Genomic DNA, 21,975 nt, shown 5'->3' with positions numbered 1-21,975 from the left:
TCTGTTGGGGCGTTATGTGAATTGGAGTGGGTCTAGGGTGTCCGGAGGAGGCTCTTGATGTGGGCCATGACCAGCCTTTCAAGGCACTTCATGGCTACTGATGTGAGTGCCACGGGGCGGTAATAATTTAGGCAGGGTACCTTCACCTCCTTGGGCACAGGGACTAAGGTGGTCTGCTTGAAACATGTTGGTATTACAGACTCGGTCAAGGAGAGGTTGAATGCATGCTTTTGTCCATGCATGCTTTGAGTACACGTCCTGGTAATCCGTCTGACCCCGCAGCTTTGTGAATGTTGACCTGTCTAAAGGTCTTGCTCTAATCGGCTACCGAGAGCGTTATCACACAGTCGTCCAAAACAGCTGGTGTTCTCGTGCATGCTTCAGTGTTTCTTGCCTCGAAGCGAGCATAAAAGGCATTTAGCTTGTCTGGTAGGCTCACATCACTGGGCAGCTCGTGTCTGGGTTTCCCTTTGTAGTCTGTAATAGTTTTCAAAGATGCTGCTGAGGATGTCTTTCGGAGCTTTAACTATTTTATTATTTGTTATTGTTGCATTGTCGAAGGAACCTGCAAGCATTTAGTTGGGCAGTGTATACTAGAGGTCAACTGATTTTAATTGGAATGTCCGATTTCAAGTTTTCAACAATCGGTATCGGCATTTTTGGATGCCCATTTTATTTTGCAATCCATGACGAGACTGCGTGGCAGGCTGACCACCTGTTACGCGATTGCATGCAGCAAGGAGCCATGTTAAGTTGCTTGCTAGCATTAAACTTATCTTATAGAAACAATCAATCTTAACATCATCACTAGTTAACTACACATGGTTGATGATATTACTAGTTTAACTAGCTTATCCTGTGTTGCATATAATCAATGCCTGAAGTTGTCACTTCTCTTGCGTTCATTGTAAGCAGAGTCAGGGTATAAGCGGCAGTTTGGTTTGCATGGCTCGTTGCGAACTGTGTGAAGACCATATGTTCCTAACAAAGACCGTAATTAATTTTCCAGATTTTTACATAATTATGACATAACATTGAAGGTTGTGCAATGTAACAGCAATATTTAGGACTTGGGGTTTCCACCCATTCGATAAAATACGTAACGGTTCCGTATTTCACTGAAAGAAGAAACGTTTTGTTTTCGAAATTATCGTTTCCGGAGTTGATCATATTAATGACCAATGGCTCGTATTTCTGTGTTATTATATGATCTGACTAGAGCAGTCTGTCTGAGCGGTGGTAGGCAGCAGCAGGCTCATAAGCATTCATTCAAACTGCACTTTCCTCCGTTTGCCAGCAGCATTTCGCAATGCCTGAAGCACAGCATTGTTTGTGTCTTCAAGCCTATCAACTCCTGAGATTAGGTTGGCAATACTAAAGTGCCTATAAGAACATCCACTAGTCAAAGGTATATGAAATACAAATGGTATATAGAGAAATAGTCCTATAATAACTACAACCTAAAACTTCTTAACTGGGAATATTGAATTCTCATGTTAAGAGGAACCACCGGCTTTCATATGTTCTCATGTTCTGAGCAAGGAACTTAAACGTTAGTTTTTTGACATGGCACATTGCACTTTTACTTTCTTCTCCAACACTTTGTTTTTGCATTATTTAAACCAAATTGAACATGTTTCATTATTTGTTTGAGACTTAATTGATTTTATTGATGTATTTTAAAAGAAGTGTTCATTCAGTATTGTTGTTATTGTCGTTATTACAAATATATATATATCTCGGCCGGTTTTAATTGGTATCTGCTTTTTTTTGGTTCTCCAATAATCGGTATTGGTGTTGAGAAATCCTAATCGGCCGATCTCTAGTGTATACCATGTGTACATATGACTAATCAAATTCAACTTGACAAATCACACTAATGGCAAAACATCTCGGCAGAAATGTAGCTACCGATGGTAGGATACCGTTCACTTTGGTTTTGGAGCCACAGGTCAAAATATTTTCGATTCGGTTGGATGGGAACTTATTGATTTGGAGTATTGCGTTGTCTACACAGACTACGTGACATGAGCTGTCGGAAGAAATTGATTTAGCCTTTTTGAGTGCAGCAAGATGTCTGTTCCACAAGACTATGTACAGTATCTGAAACCAAAGTAGATGTAGAATGAATTTGGATCAAAACAAATATTGCCACTAAACATGTACAGCTCCAGTTTTTTTTATGACTACAAATGCAGAAAAGACTACTCCAGTCAGGCTATATCACCACCTGCACACCCCTGTTGCATTGAAAAGAAACAAAATAAAAAATAAATTTTACTCAATGCTTTTGGGTTGCCCTCACTTCTCTACCTCCATCCCTCTTTTCCCCTTTCCCTCCCTCCAGCTCAGTCCGTTTGTGTACAGCGAGTTTTCTCGAGAGCGGAACCTGCATGTGTCGCTGTTGGACCGGCTGTACGAGCACTACCCAGCCGAGTTCCCCTGCCGCATCCTACTCTGTGAAAACTACCGCTCCCACGAAGCTATCATCAGGTAGGTGTGAACTTTTATCACACCACCAGGAGGGGGTGGGAGGAGGAGAGCGGAGGGAGGGGAAGGATGGGGAGATGGAGAGAGAGAAGGGGGAGGGCAGAGGGAGGGGAAGGATGGGGAGATGGAGAGAGAGAAGGGGGAGGGCGGAGGGAGGGGAAGGATGGGGAGATGGAGAGAGAGAAGGGGGAGGGGAAGGATGGGGAGATGGAGAGAGAGAAGGGGAGGGCGGAGGGAGGGGAAGGATGGGGAGATGGAGAGAGAGAAGGGGGAGGGGAAGGATGGGGAGATGGAGAGAGAGAAGGGGGAGGAGAGCGGAGGGAGGGGAAGGATGGGGAGATGGAGAGAGAGAAGGGGGAGGGGAGGGTGGTACAGTGAATGCATCATGAAGAAAGAAAAAAATGATAGTTAGAATAGTTTGGATGAAATAACATTTGACCCCGACTCAGCAACATTGTTTAAAAATGGGAGATTTTATGCAGGCAGGAGACTTGACAGAGTTGATAGTCCCTCTTGGCTGTTGACAGAAATAGAAGCCCAATGTGCACTCGGAGTCCCATGACCACAATGTTAATTCGGGGGAGGCTGAAATTTAGGTGGTGGTTTATGAAAGAAGCTTACGCGATGGGTTTGAAGTGGTTTCTCCACTTTATTAAAGTGGTTTTGTTATTTTCTACACTAGTTCTACACTCACACACATTTATATTGGGAATGCACATTCTTTACAAGAATCTCGAAAGTCACTAGGAACGGCGAGGACCGTGTGGAATGGAAAACTAACCAAACAGACGGCACCTTTTGTCGGAGAATAGCCACAATGCACCCAACTGTATCCATATACAATGCACGCCCGTTCAACCATGCCTTTCTCAACTGACACCTGTCGCAACTGTGACATTTGGGTTGACCCACTGATGTTAAGTCTCCCACCCTCCCTACCGACCTTCAGCTACACGTCAGAACTGTTCTACGACGGGAAGCTGATGGCCAGCGGGAAGCAGCCGTCTCACAAGGACTTCTACCCGCTGACCTTCTTCACGGCGCGCGGCGAGGACGTCCAGGAGAAGAACAGCACGGCCTACTACAACAACGCAGAGGTATAAACCCTTCTGTTCCCTGTACGCCACTGACTTAGGACTGCAGCGATAGAATAAATTGGTTAATTGAATGTTGATGCTAGTAGTGCGTTCATGGTGAATTGAAATGGTTAATCATTCAATGGAATTGAGTTGAAATGCACATGCAGACAAAACTCACCCCATACAGTCAACACAGTCAATACTGTGATGTATTACTTATGCCTCATACTATTTACTGCACTCCACAACCAGACAGGTATTTGGAAAATACCTAAATGCAAATTCCTCATGAAGCCCAGCATTCAAAACCAGGCACTCCAGCCACTGAGTTTGAAATTCAGAGGTGCCTCTGCTAAATCTGAGGGGAAACTTGCTAAGTTGACCCCTGAACCCAGCTGACAGAAGCTGCCCGATTAAATTGGACCTAGTCCTATCACAGCGCTGTGCCAACCTGTCAGATGCCACAGGAATTACCCTGCTTCCCTTTGATGATACTGCACCTGTGTCAAACGGCTCGGGACATTAGCATAATGTCATAGGTTTAGGTTGCCTTGATTATGTGTGTGTCCTGTTTGTCTGCTGATGTGACGTCTGGATTCTCCTAGTTTTTTCTTCTTCTCTCGGCTGAAAAGGCCCCTTGAGCAGCTGTCATTTCCACCGTCTCTTTAGTTCTGCTTTCTCTTTGATGGTTTTAGGCCCTGGTTAAGTACTTTGATGACTCGTAAATAAAGGCAAAAACTTGATTAAAATTGACTGTCTCCTATGTTGCCCTTGTAAAGATTCAATTGACACCAATAGAAGATGAAAAGGTTTTTTCGGGAGGCAACAGAGCTAGGCAGGGCGCCAAGGCCTTCCAGGACAATTGTTTCTATCCAGCTCAAAGGATCATGAAAAAGCACACCACCTTGTAGTCAGTGTGGCCTGGGGAGTAGGGTGAAGTTGCCCCTAGACGCTGATCTTGGGTCCGTTTAGCATTTCCCCCATTTATGGTTAAGGCTAGTATTGGGGGAGAGGAAGCTGATCCTAGATCTGTACCTAGGGGAAACTTCACCCCGGAGAGATGTCGGTTTTTGGACATGATCTATGAGAAACACTGGCACTTGAAACCCTTCTCTCCCTCCTGTGTTACCCGAGGTGTTTGAGATCGTGGAGCGGGTGGAGGAGATGCGTAAGAAGTGGCCGGTGGCGTGGGGCAAGCTGGATGAGGGCAGCATCGGCGTGGTGTCGCCCTACGCCGACCAGGTATTCCGCATCCGCGCCGAGCTCCGAAAGAAGAGGATGCACGAGGTCAGCGTGGAACGGGTGCTCAACGTCCAAGGTGAGAAGAATACTTTGTTGATCCATTTCCTTACAATTAGATCTGTGTTTATTTCATTTAACTTATGACACTACATTCCACTGTCACCCATGGCACAGACGGCCATTTGGCACATATTTGCTGTCAAATAGAATAAGAATGTCAATACTGCAATCACAATGGAATTGTAAAGATCAAATCCCATATTACTCATACACAGAACTTTCACTGTGGAACTTTCCCATTCTCCCATTCTAAGAGAGCCAGCGATTTTAAAGTGTGACCCTTGCCGTTTCTACCCGACATCTCAGAGACTCTCAGTCTCTCAGTGACTGTGTGAGATGTGGGGCCGGGGCATTCGGCAGCAGCACTTCACATCCTCTCTCCTAACGTAGTCTGTCTCTCATCTCCCAGCTCCTCTCTGGGATGCGGCTAATGCTCCCACTGGCAACACACACTCTCTCGCTCTCTCTTTCACACACACACACACACTCCCAGCCATACGCTGCTGCTTCCAGCTCGTTAACTCTCTCATTAAGGAGAAGATGCAGTGATCAGGACGGGTCTCGCAACACACAGCTGTTTCTGTTTCTCAATGTGGTGTTGGTGTACAGTATAGTACAGAACACACACTACCTGGAGTTTGAGAGGGTGTGAATAGTGTTTTTTTGTATTGCAAACGCTTAAGCTTTATCATGAATTTCTGCCGTAATTGGATCGTATTTTGGGTCATGACATGAATGATGTCAGCGCCTAGTCGAGGTACTTGGATCATATAATGGTTATAATGTAATTGAATTAGTCATTATGTTTCTATAAGATGAATATCCACGAAAGCAAGCTGAATATGACCAGTAGCGCTTCGTGACCTAATGAAAAAGCATTGTGTGAATGCAATTCATTACTATTAACGTTTGCCATACTACACACTAGCTCCTCATTGCTCAATGGCTGAATACTAAGGTCTAAGCTGGCCCTGTATGCCCCCCCCCACCACACTCTCTCTCCAGGTAAGCAGTTCCGGGTGCTCTTCCTGAGCACTGTGCGCACACGGCACACCTGCAAGCACAAACAGACGGCCATCAAGCGGAAGGAGCAGCTGGTGGAGGACTCAACAGAGGACCTGGACTACGGCTTCCTGTCCAACTACAAGCTGCTCAACACGGCTATCACTCGCGCCCAGTCCCTGGTGGCCGTGGTGGGAGACCCCATAGCGCTCTGTTCGGTGGGCCGCTGCAGGTATGAAAAACAGATCAGGAAGTGTTGTTGTCATGGGTTTTGAATACTTAAATGAATCCTTCCTTGAAGAAATCCCTGATCTGACGACATGATTGGCGACCGCTATATGGTAGAACTGTTGCTTACACTTATCAATTTGGGTTAGATCAGTGAATTACTCCAAGGGATGAAGGAATGATGGGTGTGTTTTTATAGCATTCAAACGGGGCCTGGAGTTTTCCCTGGTCACGTCCTAGTCGTTGAAGTATTGCTCTTGACTGGGTTTGAAATCTCACTGTTTCATCTTCCAATACATGTTCTGAAGTCTCACAGTAAATATGTTACGCGTTGCTGTGTGTGTGTGGGGAAGGGGCACAGTCAGTGTGCCAGCTGTGCAGGAAGAAGTTGCACAGTGGGGTTATGTCTCCCTGCCAGGCAGGCTCGCTCTACCTCTGCCCCACACTCATTCACACACCCTCACCAATGCACGCCCACGGAGTGTCCGCTTCGGATGACATCATAACGCCAGAGCCGTTGACATCAGCAATGTGCTGTGTTTCTGGGGTGTGTTTGTTTTGATAATGCTGTCATATTGTAGAAGGGGTGCGTCAAGGGGGCACTACTTTCAGAAATCATATTTTAGGAGTTTAGTTTTTCTCCAATGGAACTGAAATATGAGGGGGTTATTGAATTTGGTGCCGCTATTTGTGACCTAAGGAGTTCTCATCTCTGCCCTGAATAGAATTAAGCTAAAATCGACACTTTGTATAATATATGCCATTTAGCAGACGCTTTTATCCAAAGCGACTTACAGTCATGTGTGCATAGATTCTACGTATGGGTGGCCCCGGGAATCGAACCCACTACCCTGGCGTTACAAGCGCCATGCTCTACCAACTGAGCTACAGAAGGACCACTTTGTCTAGTTCTGTGTTGATTACGTCCAAATATTTTCCCCATATTCAAAACATCTTGCGATTCTGCTAGCCCATTCCCCATTACACACACACACCCCCGACCCCAGCTGCAGCCCCTCTCTCCCGTCGCCATGGCAACTGTTGGGCATCAGCCAATCGCGGCATCCGGCTGCGGCAGTTTAGAAAATGTCTCCCCCAGTTAAATCAATGGCGCTAACGAGGAAGAAGCTCTGTTTAGATGGACTGTCTTAATGCCTGGTGAGGGGGGGGGGGAGACTGTCAGACTGTCACCTTTAAAAAGAACAGACCCAGTGGGCTGGTCATGGCCCCATAGAGTAGGCTGCACAGTACATGCGCGTGTGACGTGCATACACACTCGCTCATACACGTTTACACTCAAGCACGCATATGACACACACATGGAGGGTGGGTAAGAGGAACATGAAAGCGAGAGGGAGAGATGATTGGGGTGTTGACTCATTTTCGATATGTCACAGACCCCCCCCTCCCTCCCCATGTTGGTAAGAACACGGCACTGGACACCACTCACACCACTCTGCTGTGCCTGTCAGATAAACCAGCGGGTAGCCACAAAGGTTAAGCGGTCTGACTACAGAGAGCGGCCATAACAGTTCTATATACACATATACCCCTCCATAGTGAAATGTCACCAGGCATGTTATGATCTCTCTATCTTTTTAGACGCTTCTATTATTGCTCACGTGATCCACACTGAGCGTCACTTGACGTGTGGAATACAGTCGCGCTCTTGATCAAATGCACATTGAATAAACAAACAAGTTGGCAGTGAATTTACCAATTCAGATTTGTTTTACGGTTTGTGTGCAATTGATAGAATTTGGGCTTGAAACTCAGAATGAACAGATTGTAGTCAGAACAGTAGTCTCCGTCCATGCTGCCCGTTTGGGCTTGATGTGGGTCATGGAAGCGATGCCTTAAACGTGAGTAATCGGAGGAGATGGGATAGCGGTGGTCTCGTCTGGGCGCGCGGGGGGGGGGCTGATTTAACGCCTGATTAGCGACAAGCACTGTACCACACCAGCCATACTTGTGAGGTGCCCTCAATTTGATACCAGCACAAAAGCCTTGCATTTGCTTTCAGAGTAAAGCTAGAGATTCATAGAAATATGAATATTCATTAATATTCTAGAAGGATTTTTCAATTGACTCCATAAATGGAGTTGAAATGGAACTGACCCTGTTGGGGAGTAGAGTGAATCTCGCAAGCCTGCGTCATAATGATGCTTTTTCATAGAGACGTCTACTCTAGATGCGGTCATTTTCAAGTCACAAACTGACCCCTTCTTTGAATATTTCTCGTTGGGTTTGACACAAGTATGTGGTGTCATTTGAAAGCACCTGTAGCTGTCGCATACTGGTGATGTAAGGGACAGTTGTGAATAGGAACCCCGTCTCATTTTGATGACGTAATTTCACAAAGGGGACAGTTGTGAATAGGGACCGGTCTCTGTTCCTTAATGGGCTGACAGCTTATTTTCCCCTCGGTCGCAGGTTCTGCAGTTAATATGCAAATCTGTGAGTAATTTCCGGAAATGTTTGTTCACCCGGACATTATGCAAGCTGTGTTGTTTCCGTACACACTCGTATACACACACATACACACACAAACATGCAAATCATAGACACACACACACGGTCTACTCGTCAGAACTGAGATGCTATGAACATGCCAACCCCACTAAAGACATTTCTTTTCAACTTCATTTGCTTTGGTGTTGCTGCCCACAATAGGCCTTTTTTTAAATGGACCGTGGTTTATTCATTTATGCTACACTACATGATTTGGAGTCATATCCACCGTAGTGGTTTAATAATTGAATTCTGAAAGTAGGAGCCTTTCACATGAAGATTCTGTGCAAGATTTGACTTTTTGTTTCATTTCAACTTTATTTTGACATCGTCTTTTCCAGATGAGCCCTGTATAGCATCCCAATACACATTCAGCTACACATTCATGCACACCCTTAAAATACACCTCATTATACACAATACACGAAAAGCAAAACCGAATCATAAAAAACAGACATTATTCAGTAAAGATGTCCCTTAATAACAGTCTGAAATGCCCTAGTGGCACCAATTCCTCAAATTTTAAAGCGTGTTGTAGATCGTTCCACATGTAAGGTGCAAGGAAATTTCAGGTTGATTTACCTGTGGACGGGTTTGATAACTTGTCATTTTAAATCTTAACAGTGATGTTAGGTAAGTCGGAAGTTTGTAGAAGCAGGGCTTTGTAAACAAAAAGAGCGTAATGATGTGAGCTACGTGACTTCAAACTGAAGGGGGGGGTGTGTGTGCGTGTGCACTATGCATTTCTTGAAATAGTAATGACTTAAGTTGGCGTGTGAAGAAGTGTGCAACCGCTCGTTCGAGAGTCGAGATAAAGTGCATGTATGTCCATGCCACTCATCACGCCCTCTCCTCCCTTCTCACAGAAAGTTCTGGGAGAAGTTCATCTCCATCTGCCACGAGAACGCCAGCCTGCACGGCATCACCTTTGAGCAGATCAAGGCCCAGCTGGAGGCCCTTGAGCTCAAGAAGACCTACGTGCTCAACCCGCTGGCGCCCGAGTTCATCCCCCGCGCCCTGCGGCCCCAGCCGGCCCAGCACCCCCATCATCACCAACACCATCACCAACACCCACACCCCCAGGGACACACGGCCATCAAGCAGCCCCAGCAGCAGCAACCACAGCAGTCTCCCCCGAAGGTAAGTGTGTTAAGCCTGGGGGATGGGTGGCAGAGCAGCTGGGCACTTGGGCCTTGGGGCTATGGGTCTTGGGTGTGGATATGTACTAGGATACTGAAGGCTGGAGGTACTGTGAATTGAGGTCTTTGTTGCACTAGGTTTTTGTGTCAAGAACTGCAACGCTGCTGGGTTTTTCACACTCAACAGTTTCCCGTGTGTATCAAGAATAGTCCACCACCCAAAGGACATCCAGCCAACTTGACACGACTGTGGGAAGCATTAGAGTCAACATGGGCCAGCATCCATGTGGAACGCTTCCGACACCTTATAGAGTCCATGCCCCAACGAATTGAGGGGCGAAAGGGGGTGCAACTCAATATTGGGAAGGTCTTCCTAATGTGTTGTACACTAAGTGTATATTAAGTGAACCATGATGAGAGAGAGGGCTGTCACAATTACCTTATAATCGTGTAACCGACAGTTGTGGATGAACTAACCATAAAAAATGTATTTATTTATTATAATTTTGTGTCAAACAAATATCTGATTGAATACAGGACTGATGGGCATTCGTGCATTTGAGTCTGTTTCTGCTGTAACATGGCCTCTACAACATGATAAAACTTTGTTGCTCGTTGCTGATACAATCAAGTTGTTGTAGCAAACAAGTCCTGGTTTGCCTAGGCAACGCCCCCTTCATGCAGCAGCACATGCAGTCAAGCGCGGAGGAGAAAATGTCAAGTCTTAACAAAAATAGGATTGGACTGGCCACTTCAGAGCCTAGTTCCTCTTTAGGTTTCTTCCTACAGCAGTTTCCTGTCTTTCTAGGGTTTTTCCCTAGCCACCGTGCCTCTACATCTGCATTGCTTGCTCTCTGGGGGTTTAGTCTCTGTTTCTGTGTAAGCGGTTTGTGACAACTGCTGTTGTAAAAAGGCTCTCATTTGATTTAGATATAGTGTTTTGGTGGGGGGGAATGCAATCATTTGGCTGTTCAATTACCTTCATCTAAAATTCCATGCCTTTGTCACAGCCCTAATGAGACGGATGCATGGCTCTGGCTATCTAGCGTCTTTGTCTTGGTGGTAGTAGTACAAGAGTACACTCACGTAGTCAGTGGTTTTAGGGCTCAAGGAATGAATCTTATTTTCAATTAAATTAACTTCAGTTCAATACAACGTAATTGGTTCCCTCGCGGGCCTTTTGGTAGAAACATTTTTTTTTGTGGTTGCAGCAACAGTAGTTTCCTGTCTAAGTCCTCTAGGTAGTTTTTATTATTATCGCAAAACCGTGTTTTACTTTTCAAAAGTGTTTATTATTATTATTTTTTGTGTCTCGCCCTGTGAAAATGTTAACTGTTTTTTCTGCTGTCCTCGCTACTGGCATAAAGGTGAACTAAATCACCACAGCTGCCAAGCCCCTCTATCGCCCACTGCGTCTAATGAGGTGGATATCCACATCTCACACACGTCCGTGCAGACAGTCGCACACACTTCCACACACGCTAACACGCATAATAGCACACACTGGCACGCATACTGGCTCACACACACACACACACACACACACACACACACACACACACACACACACACACACACACACACACACACACACACACACACACACACACACACACACACACACACACACACACACACACACACACAGTGGGTTGGTTACAGGCTCTTACTCTTTTTAAAATACTACTCCAAACAGAAAGGTCAGCAGTAAGCCTCGCTGTCTCCTGCCATGTAGGGCTGGACGGTAAACAGTATCGGTATTCATTCATGGACCGGTTTGGATTTTTACTTTACCTTCTATAACATGTTTTAATGTCACAAATTAAATGTTAAATTATTCAGTAATGCCTCAAAAAAAATCATATAATCATCCGTTTTTTTTGTTGCCAATAACTGCTAACAGTTGAGAACTACTAGTTAACTTGCAAGCACAACAGTCAACAACTGAGTACAGACCCCCAGAAATTGTCTGACTGCCACTAGTGAAAGAGAAAAAGAGAAAAAATAACCTAGTGGTTAGAGAGTTGGACCAGTAACCGGATGCAAGATCGAATCCCCGAGCTGACACGGTAAAAATCTGTCCTTCTGCCCCTGAACAAGGCAGTTAACCCACTGTTCCTAGGCCGTCATTGTAAATAAGAAGTTGTTCTTAACTGACTTGCCTAGTTAAAGGTTAAATAAAACATTTAAACCACTTAATTTGTTGCCGTGCACTATTAACTTTTTTTATTATTCACAAACTAATGGTATTTTGGCCATATCGTATGACATACACATACATTCTTGTATACACAGTACACATACTCAAATGCCAACTTGCACCTAGGCGCGCGCACATACTCACATGTGACAAACACACACATCCTTACAGGGATTTTCCACCTCTCGTCTGCTACAGTTGACACTCAAAGTATATTTTCCATTCTGCCCTCACCAAAAAAAAGACTTGCTGTAATCTATCTTATGTATGTTAAAAGGCCGCTGATAAAAGCATCTTCTAGAGACACTGCTGCAGAGAAATGTGGCCAGACCTCTTCGACAAAGTTTGTTTGCCATCTTGTGTGAGCTGACTGATAACCGTGTGTGAGAGCGCGTGAGCCCGTCTTGATCAGGTATTCATCCTCCAGGTGCATCTGACATTGCTGTCACTTTGCGTAGACTCGTTCCGAGCTCCCAATATCACTGGTCCACTATGGCTGCTAAGTAGGAAATTCTGCTGCCAATAACCCTGGTCTGAAGGTGTCCTCCTCCAGCTCTGTCTCAATCTCCCTCTCTAGCTGTGTGGCACTGGTCATCTGGCCTGGCATGGACTTAGAAGGATCTATGCCAGGCAGATGCAATGGAGCCATCATTAGCCACTGTATTGCACCTGTGACAGAGGTTGGCTTGGCAGGAGTGACATTGAGAGTAGAGGTCGACCGATTTTAATTAGGGCCGATTTTCAAGTTTTCATAACAATCGGTAATCTGCCTTTTTGGACGCTGATAATGACCGATTACGTTGCAATCCACGAGGAGACTGCGTGGCAGGCTGACCACCTGCTGCGCGAGTGCAGCATCAAAAGGACCTTGTGGCTGCAAGAAGCCACGGTAAGTTGCTAGCTAGCGTTAAACTTATCTTATAGAAAACAATCAATCTTCACGTAATCACTAGCTAACCTAGTAATATCATCAACCATGTTAACTAGCTTGTCCTGCGTTGACTTTATTTAACTAGGCAGTGTTATATTTAATAGTGAAAGACTCACACTTTTAATAGTTTAACTCGACTACAAGAATCATTCCCTGAGTGTCTAAACCCATAAAGGGAACCCAAACCAGCCATCTAACCTATCATGAGGCGCATCCCTCCCAAGGGAAACCATGTCAAGTGTTGTCAGTTAACACCACCACCTAGGGGGAATGCGTGCCTCAGCTCGGCTACGCTAAGACACGCTAAAGTCGATGATTGTGTACATTCCTCCGCGCGTCAATAATGCAACAGGTTTCAATCCACCGAAAGTCAATTGGATCGAGAACTTCCATGTTGTTGGTCACATAACAATCAATGTCAGACTTTGTTGTTGTTTGAAAATAGATACGGCCCAACGTTGTGAGGGCGTTAAAATGGAACCTGGGGGCACAGAATTACCTCTCCCTTCTGTATGGAGAGAGTGGAGATGGAGAGAGATAATTAAGACTTATTGGTGCGTGCTTGTGTAAGTTGCGTTGGGTTAAAGTGTCTGCTAAATTGGGTATTGTTTGCTTGCGCACTCCAGTTAGTGTCAGTCCTCATTAGCAGAGAAACTGATGAATAACGTGCGTAGTGTATGCTAGCCTTTTAATACAGTAATAATGTAAGGAAGCGCTTCTGTGTGCGACCATCATAACAGCAAAAGAACACCCAGTTCCAGCTGCAGAGTTTATTAAATGACACGCCAGTGTAGGATGGACATTTTTCAATGAGCACAGAATTGGTCAAATGATTTTAAATAAGGAAGCGAGGAGTGGGAAAATAGGAAACCTACGGCGTTTTGATATCTTAGGGCCAGTAGTTTTCTGCCCACATGACTTGACCGCATGAAAGCGAAGAAGTAGGCGAAGAACTCAAATGCAGGATGTTTGAAATGTGTTCTTTCCATCAGCGGTTTCCCTAATCCGGTCACGTTAGGTAAAACTCCTGGCCCTAGTCTACTATAGCTGCCTCCTCATGAATCCGCACGGTGGCTTTATATTCAAGAGCTGCAGTGAATGCATTATCCTCTAAGAGTGTTATTGCCTTTTTAGATTCAACAGGTTTGGCTATTTTAAAGTGTTTTGGAAGCGTTAACCATGTAGCCATTGTGACATATGCGGGCCATCGCCTGCCCACCGCTTCATATAGGGAACCTTGCACTCCTCCACTTCTCTCGCTCCAGCGCTTTCTAAGGGTGCCTCCCTCTCTCTCTCATTTTCTTCCAGGGGAAAGGTCAACATGCGAACCACACGGAGCACTTCCCACCTGAAGGATTTGGTGAGTGTCTATCTTTTCTCTTCCTTCCATCATTTGAGTGTTGACTTGTCTATTTGTATCTACTTCGGGATACTCTTTCTGGAGTCCACACGAATCCCAATACAAACCACTCGCACACAGTTAGTGTAAGGGTGAACACTGCCAAGTCAAGAACAACATACTCTAACTGTATGTAGATTGAGGCTGAAGCACTGTCCAAGTCTTAAACTTCAATCTCTCCACAAACATACTCAATGTGTTTCCCTCTTCTCCAAAAACAACAACTTGTTATTCATAATACAGGAAGGACACAGTATTTCTTTCTTTTCCATTGATTGGATTCACTTCTCAATGGTTCACGTTCCACTGGGATGTGAATATTCACTATTAGAGAGCTGTAGCACAGAGCACAGTGTACCCTGCTGTGTAGGAGCTCTGTCACCATGAATCTAGTCACCCCGTATGGAGAAAGCACCAGGCGCGCAGGGGAGAGATGGACAGGAGGAGGAAGGAGGCATATTGTGCCATCCCTTTTAGACAGAGAGCTGGAGCGGCGAGAACAGGGGAGAGATGGACAGGAGGAGAGGCATATTGTGCCATCCCTTTTAGGAGGAGAGGGGAGAGATGGACATGGACAGAGAGCTGGAGGAGGAGAGATGGACAGGAGGAGGAAGGAGGCATATTGTGCCATCCCTTTTAGACAGAGAGCTGGAGCGGCGAGAACAGGGAGATGGACAGAGGAGGAAGGAGGCATGGATCCCTTTTAGGAGGAGGAAGGAGAGATGGACAGGAGGAGGAAGGAGGCATATTGTGCCATCCCTTTTAGACAGAGAGCTGGAGCGGCGAGAACAGGGGAGAGATGGACAGGAGGAGGAAGGAGGCATATTGTGCCATCCCTTTTAGACAGAGAGCTGGAGCGGCGAGAACAGGGGAGAGATGGACAGGAGGAGGAAGGAGGCATATTGTGCCATCCCTTTTAGACAGAGAGCTGGAGCGGCGAGAACAGGGGAGAGATGGACAGGAGGAGGAAGGAGGCATATTGTGCCATCCCTTTTAGACAGAGAGCTGGAGCGCAGAGAACAGGGGAGAACAGGGGAGAGATGGACAGGAGGAGGAAGGAGGCATATTGTGCCATCCCTTTTAGACAGAGAGCTGGAGCGGCGAGAACAGGGAGCGTGGACAGGAGGAGGAAGGAGGCATATTGTGCCATCCCTTTTAGACAGAGAGCTGGACCGTCATAACAGTGTACATGTTATTACTATGGACAGGAGGAGGAAGGAGGCATCATCCCTTTTAGCAGTAATCACTGCCAGCATAATCAACATAATCATGCATCAGAAGGAAGGAGGCTGAGACAGCTCCGTCACCATCCTGTCCCCAGTGTACATCACCCAGTAATCACTGCCAGCATAATCATAATCATGCTGAACAGAACTTTCACCCACCCCGGCTGCCACATCTACTGTGGCAGTTTCTAGAAGGTTAACTGTTCTTTATCCCTGTCCGGGGGTCAAGGAATTATCATTCTAGCTAGATCGTCACAGGAGCTGTCTACACTTGAAGACCAACATGGCGCAATTGTTGTTGTGAAAAACAATACAATACAGTATTAAGTTAAGACATCTTAAGTACCAATTGTTTGAAAATACAATAACTTATTATCTCATGGGGAAATGAGCTTGGTCTGCATAGGCACAAATAACACAGACCAAAACAGTGATTTGGTCTAGATAATAAAATCCTTCGCAACAAGACTAGCCACTGCTGAAATGAATATCACATAGGAGTAGCAAATCATGAGCAGATATAAACTGTTATTTTCTATTCTACTATTCTCTTCTACTTCTAAGAGTTGCACATTGTTATCAGATATGAACTTTTCCCTTCCTCCCCCAACCCTCTCCAGTTCAACCCAACCCCGCGGTGTTGATGGGCAACCCCATCCGGGCGTTCACGCCGCCCTTAGGGGGCACACCTGGCGGCATGGGCAAGTCCCCCAGTCCCGTGCAGAGGATAGACCCCCACACGGGTGCCAGCATCCTCTACGTGCCCGCCGTCTACGGAGGCAACATGGTCATGTCCATGCCACTGCCCGTAAGTATACTGCTACTGGGAATTGTAGTTGTTTATTGTTGAGGGAAGACTCCAAATGTTTTGGTTTGAATTCATGCATTTTTGTAAGTGTATTACTTTGAGTCGGAGTTGGAAGGGGTTAACTGTGTGCGCAAGAGCATACAGCATACAGCGTACCGTACACTCTTATGCATGCTAGCACACACTCACTGACTTACACAAGTCCTTCAGTTGGTGTTCGTTCTTGGTCTAAATGCACTGTTTATTTGAGTTTCAAAGAAAACTAGATTTCTTTGGGTTGTAACGTGATGAATCAGTCGAGGAAAAAATACGGACCCCTTATGCAATACTGCATTTAATTCAGACTTGTCAGTTGGGCTGTGGTGTTACGCCGAGTTGTTAACGAAAACTCAGCAGCGCGTAACGATTGCTAATAGAGTGTCAAAATCCCCATAAGCTTGATTGTAAAAATGTTCTTTTTGTGTTTGGGCCCTCGGTCTCCGTCCGTCTCCTCCTTGTCTGAAAACAAGACAGAGAACAACACGTTAATTGAGAATAATGACTTCTGTTAGTCTGAACATTTTCAGCTCGGCCCGCGGGGTGATATTTCATGCTCGTTATTCCTCGTCCAGTAATGGAAAGAAGTCAACTCTTCGTCGAACCCAACCTAGGCTGTTTATTTTCCCATTAAACCATAATGGCACAGGGCTGATAGAATGAAGTTTTTTTTTTTTTATCAGGAGTATGATTTGCCACGGCAAATAGCTAAGTGTCGACACACGGAGGGAAGACTGTTTAAAATGTTGTTCTCATTAGATACATGGCATCCTTTTTTCAGTTTCATCATTTTGGGAAGCAGAAGATTGTTTTACTGTTTTCAGGGCCCTTTTCTTTATATTTGAGGAGGATTTTATTGGCATACTTTTTTTTGATAAATACATTTATATAGGAGTTAGTTTATTATATGCACCATGCAAACAGTTGGAGAGCCTTCATTCCTTTGCATACCAATGCCTCTTTTTTTTTCTTTTTTTGGCAGGTGGGGGGGTGTGGATGAATGTGCTTTGTTCAAAATGGCTTTTTTTTAAATGTTCATTATATTTCTGCTCACTGTTGTCAATCAATTTGCATCCACTGCAATAAAGGGATATGTTTCACTCACCAGCCGGTCTGACAGGTGGCAGAGACCGATCCAACATCAAACTGCTCTCCCTCACTGAAACAGATGAATATTTTAACACACTGTCTGTTTCCTCCGACCTGCATCAGCCACTGTGCTTTTCACATAGACCATCTGCACATGGGGGGGTTGCAGTATATAAACCAGTTTATATTAGCAATAAGGCACCTCCTGGTGGGTTGCAGTAAATAAACCAGTTTATATGTAAGTCGCTCTGGATAAGAGCGTCTGCTAAATGACTTAAATGTAAATGTAAATGTATAATAGCAATAAGGCACCTCCTGGGGGGTTGCAGTATATAAACCAGTTTATAATAGCAATAAGGCACCTCCTGGGGGGTTGCAGTATATAAACCAGTTTATAATAGCAATAAGGCACCTCCTGGGGGGTTGCAGTATATAAACCAGTTTATAATAGCAATAAGGCACCTCCTGGGGGGTTGCGGTATATAAACCAGTGTATAATAGCAATAAGGCACCTCCTGGGGGGTTGCAGTATATAAACCAGTTTATAATAGCAATAAGGCACCTCCTGGGGGGTTGCAGTATATAAACCAGTTTATAATAGCAATAAGGCACCTCCTGGGGGGTTGCAGTATATAAACCAGTTTATAATAGCAATAAGGCACCTCCTGGGGGGTTGCAGTATATAAACCAGTTTATAATAGCAATAAGGCACCTCCTGGGGGTTGCAGTATATAAACCAGTGTATAATAGCAATAAGGCACCTCCTGGGGGTTGCAGTATATAAACCAGTTTATAATAGCAATAAGGCACCTCCTGGGGGTTGCAGTATATAAACCAGTTTATAATAGCAATAAGGCACCTCCTGGGGGTTGCAGTATATAAACCAGTTTATAATAGCAATAAGGCACCTCCTGGGGGTTGCAGTATATAAACCAGTTTATAATAGCAATAAGGCACCTCCTGGGGGTTGCAGTATATAAACCAGTTTATAATAGCAATAAGGCACCTCCTGGGGGTTGCAGTATATAAACCAGTTTATAATAGCAATAAGGCACCTCCTGGGGGTTGCAGTATATAAACCAGTTTATAATAGCAATAAGGCACCTCCTGGGGGTTGCGGTATATAAACCAGTTTATAATAGCAATAAGGCACCTCCTGGGGGGTTGCGGTATATAAACCAGTTTATAATAGCAATAAGGCACCTCCTGGGGGGTTGCGGTATATAAACCAGTTTATAATAGCAATAAGGCACCTCCTGGGGGGTTGCAGTATATAAACCAGTTTATAATAGCAATAAGGCACCTCCTGGGGGGTTGCAGTATATAAACCAGTTTATAATAGCAATAAGGCACCTCCTGGGGGGTTGCGGTATATAAACCAGTTTATAATAGCAATAAGGCACCTCCTGGGGGGTTGCGGTATATAAACCAGTTTATAATAGCAATAAGGCACCTCCTGGGGGGTTGCGGTATATAAACCAGTTTATAATAGCAATAAGGCACCTCCTGGGGGGTTGCGGTATATAAACCAGTTTATAATAGCAATAAGGCACCTCCTGGGGGGTTGCGGTATATAAACCAGTTTATAATAGCAATAAGGCACCTCCTGGGGGTTGCAGTATATAAACCAGTTTATAATAGCAATAAGGCACCTCCTGGGGGTTGCAGTATATAAACCAGTTTATAATAGCAATAAGGCACCTCCTGGGGGTTGCAGTATATAAACCAGTTTATAATAGCAATAAGGCACCTCCTGGGGGTTGCAGTATATAAACCAGTTTATAATAGCAATAAGGCACCTCCTGGGGGTTGCAGTATATAAACCAGTTTATAATAGCAATAAGGCACCTCCTGGGGGTTGCAGTATATAAACCAGTTTATAATAGCAATAAGGCACCTCCTGGGGGTTGCAGTATATAAACCAGTTTATAATAGCAATAAGGCACCTCCTGGGGGTTGCAGTATATAAACCAGTTTATAATAGCAATAAGGCACCTCCTGGGGGTTGCAGTATATAAACCAGTTTATAATAGCAATAAGGCACCTCCTGGGGGTTGCAGTATATAAACCAGTTTATAATAGCAATAAGGCACCTCCTGGGGGTTGCAGTATATAAACCAGTTTATAATAGCAATAAGGCACCTCCTGGGGGTTGCAATATATAAACCAGTTTATAATAGCAATAAGGCACCTCCTGGGGGTTGCAGTATATAAACCAGTTTATAATAGCAATAAGGCACCTCCTGGGGGTTGCAGTATATAAACCAGTTTATAATAGCAATAAGGCACCTCCTGGGGGTTGCGGTATATAAACCAGTTTATAATAGCAATAAGGCACCTCCTGGGGGTTGCGGTATATAAACCAGTTTATAATAGCAATAAGGCACCTCCTGGGGGTTGCAGTATATAAACCAGTTTATAATAGCAATAAGGCACCTCCTGGGGGTTGCAGTATATAAACCAGTTTATAATAGCAATAAGGCACCTCCTGGGGTTGCGGTATATAAACCAGTTTATAATAGCAATAAGGCACCTCCTGGGGGTTGCAGTATATAAACCAGTTTATAATAGCAATAAGGCACCTCCTGGGGGGTTGCAGTATATAAACCAGTTTATAATAGCAATAAGGCACCTCCTGGGGGGTTGCAGTATATAAACCAGTTTATAATAGCAATAAGGCACCTCCTGGGGGTTGCAGTATATAAACCAGTTTATAATAGCAATAAGGCACCTCCTGGGGGTTGCAGTATATAAACCAGTTTATAATAGCAATAAGGCACCTCCTGGGGGGTTGCAGTATATAAACCAGTTTATAATAGCAATAAGGCACCTCCTGGGGGGTTGCAGTATATAAACCAGTTTATAATAGCAATAAGGCACCTCCTGGGGGGTTGCAGTATATAAACCAGTTTATAATAGCAATAAGGCACCTCCTGGGGGGTTGTGGTATATAAACCAGTTTATAATAGCAATAAGGCACCTCCTGGGGGGTTGCAGTATATAAACCAGTTTATAATAGCAATAAGGCACCTCCTGGGGGTTGCAGTATATAAACCAGTTTATAATAGCAATAAGGCACCTCCTGGGGGGTTGCAATATATAAACCAGTTTATAATAGCAATAAGGCACCTCCTGGGGGGTTGCAGTATATAAACCAGTTTATAATAGCAATAAGGCACCTCCTGGGGGGTTGCAGTATATAAACCAGTTTATAATAGCAATAAGGCACCTCCTGGGGGGTTGCAGTATATAAACCAGTTTATAATAGCAATAAGGCACCTCCTGGGGGGTTGCAGTATATAAACCAGTTTATAATAGCAATAAGGCACCTCCTGGGGGTTGCAGTATATAAACCAGTTTATAATAGCAATAAGGCACCTCCTGGGGGTTGCAGTATATAAACCAGTTTATAATAGCAATAAGGCACCTCCTGGGGGTTGCAGTATATAAACCAGTTTATAATAGCAATAAGGCACCTCCTGGGGGTTGCAGTATATAAACCAGTTTATAATAGCAATAAGGCACCTCCTGGGGGTTGCAGTATATAAACCAGTTTATAATAGCAATAAGGCACCTCCTGGGGGCAGTTATAAACCAGTTTATAATAGCAATAAGGCACCTCCTGGGGGTTGCAGTATATAAACCAGTTTATAATAGCAATAAGGCACCTCCTGGGGGTTGCAGTATATAAACCAGTTTATAATAGCAATAAGGCACCTCCTGGGGGTTGCAGTATATAAACCAGTTTATAATAGCAATAAGGCACCTCCTGGGGGTTGTGGTATATAAACCAGTTTATAATAGCAATAAGCCACCTCCTGGGGGTTGCAGTATATAAACCAGTTTATAATAGCAATAAGCCACCTCCTGGGGGGTTGCAGTATATAAACCAGTTTATAATAGCAATAAGGCACCTCCTGGGGGTTGCAGTATATAAACCAGTTTATAATAGCAATAAGGCACCTCCTGGGGGGTTGCAGTATATAAACCAGTTTATAATAGCAATAAGGCACCTCCTGGGGGTTGTGGTATATAAACCAGTTTATAATAGCAATAAGGCACCTCCTGGGGGTTGCAGTATATAAACCAGTTTATAATAGCAATAAGGCACCTCCTGGGGGGTTGCAGTATATAAACCAGTTTATAATAGCAATAAGGCACCTCCTGGGGGGTTGTGGTATATAAACCAGTTTATAATAGCAATAAGGCACCTCCTGGGGGGTTGTGGTATATAAACCAGTTTATAATAGCAATAAGGCACCTCCTGGGGGGTTGCGGTTTATAATAGCAATAAGGCACCTCCTGGGGGGTTGTGGTATATAAACCAGTTTATAATAGCAATAAGGCACCTCCTGGGGGTTTGCGGTATATAAACCAGTTTATAATAGCAATAAGGCACCTCCTGGGGGGTTGCGGTATATAAACCAGTTTATAATAGCAATAAGGCACCTCCTGGGGGGTTGTGGTATATAAACCAGTTTATAATAGCAATAAGGCACCTCCTGGGGGGTTGTGGTATATAAACCAGTTTATAA

The 21,975-nt window shown here is 44.6% G+C and overlaps 1 protein-coding gene across 1 annotated transcript in view; it reads left to right on the top strand.

Annotated features, from left to right (window-relative positions):
- Window positions 1-21,975, top strand: part of LOC124003615 (probable helicase with zinc finger domain) — a 71,919-nt gene that overhangs the window by 34,869 nt on the left and 15,075 nt on the right. The window contains 7 exon segments of the mRNA XM_046312020.1: window positions 2,348-2,493; window positions 3,440-3,587; window positions 4,704-4,887; window positions 5,877-6,105; window positions 9,479-9,752; window positions 14,191-14,242; window positions 16,128-16,315. Of these exon segments, the coding sequence (XP_046167976.1) occupies window positions 2,348-2,493; window positions 3,440-3,587; window positions 4,704-4,887; window positions 5,877-6,105; window positions 9,479-9,752; window positions 14,191-14,242; window positions 16,128-16,315 (1,221 nt within the window).

Source organism: Oncorhynchus gorbuscha, linkage group LG18 (genome assembly GCF_021184085.1).
Source record: "Oncorhynchus gorbuscha isolate QuinsamMale2020 ecotype Even-year linkage group LG18, OgorEven_v1.0, whole genome shotgun sequence".
Classification (NCBI taxonomy): Eukaryota; Metazoa; Chordata; class Actinopteri; order Salmoniformes; family Salmonidae; genus Oncorhynchus; species Oncorhynchus gorbuscha.
This window is presented reverse-complemented; position numbering and strand designations above follow the sequence as displayed.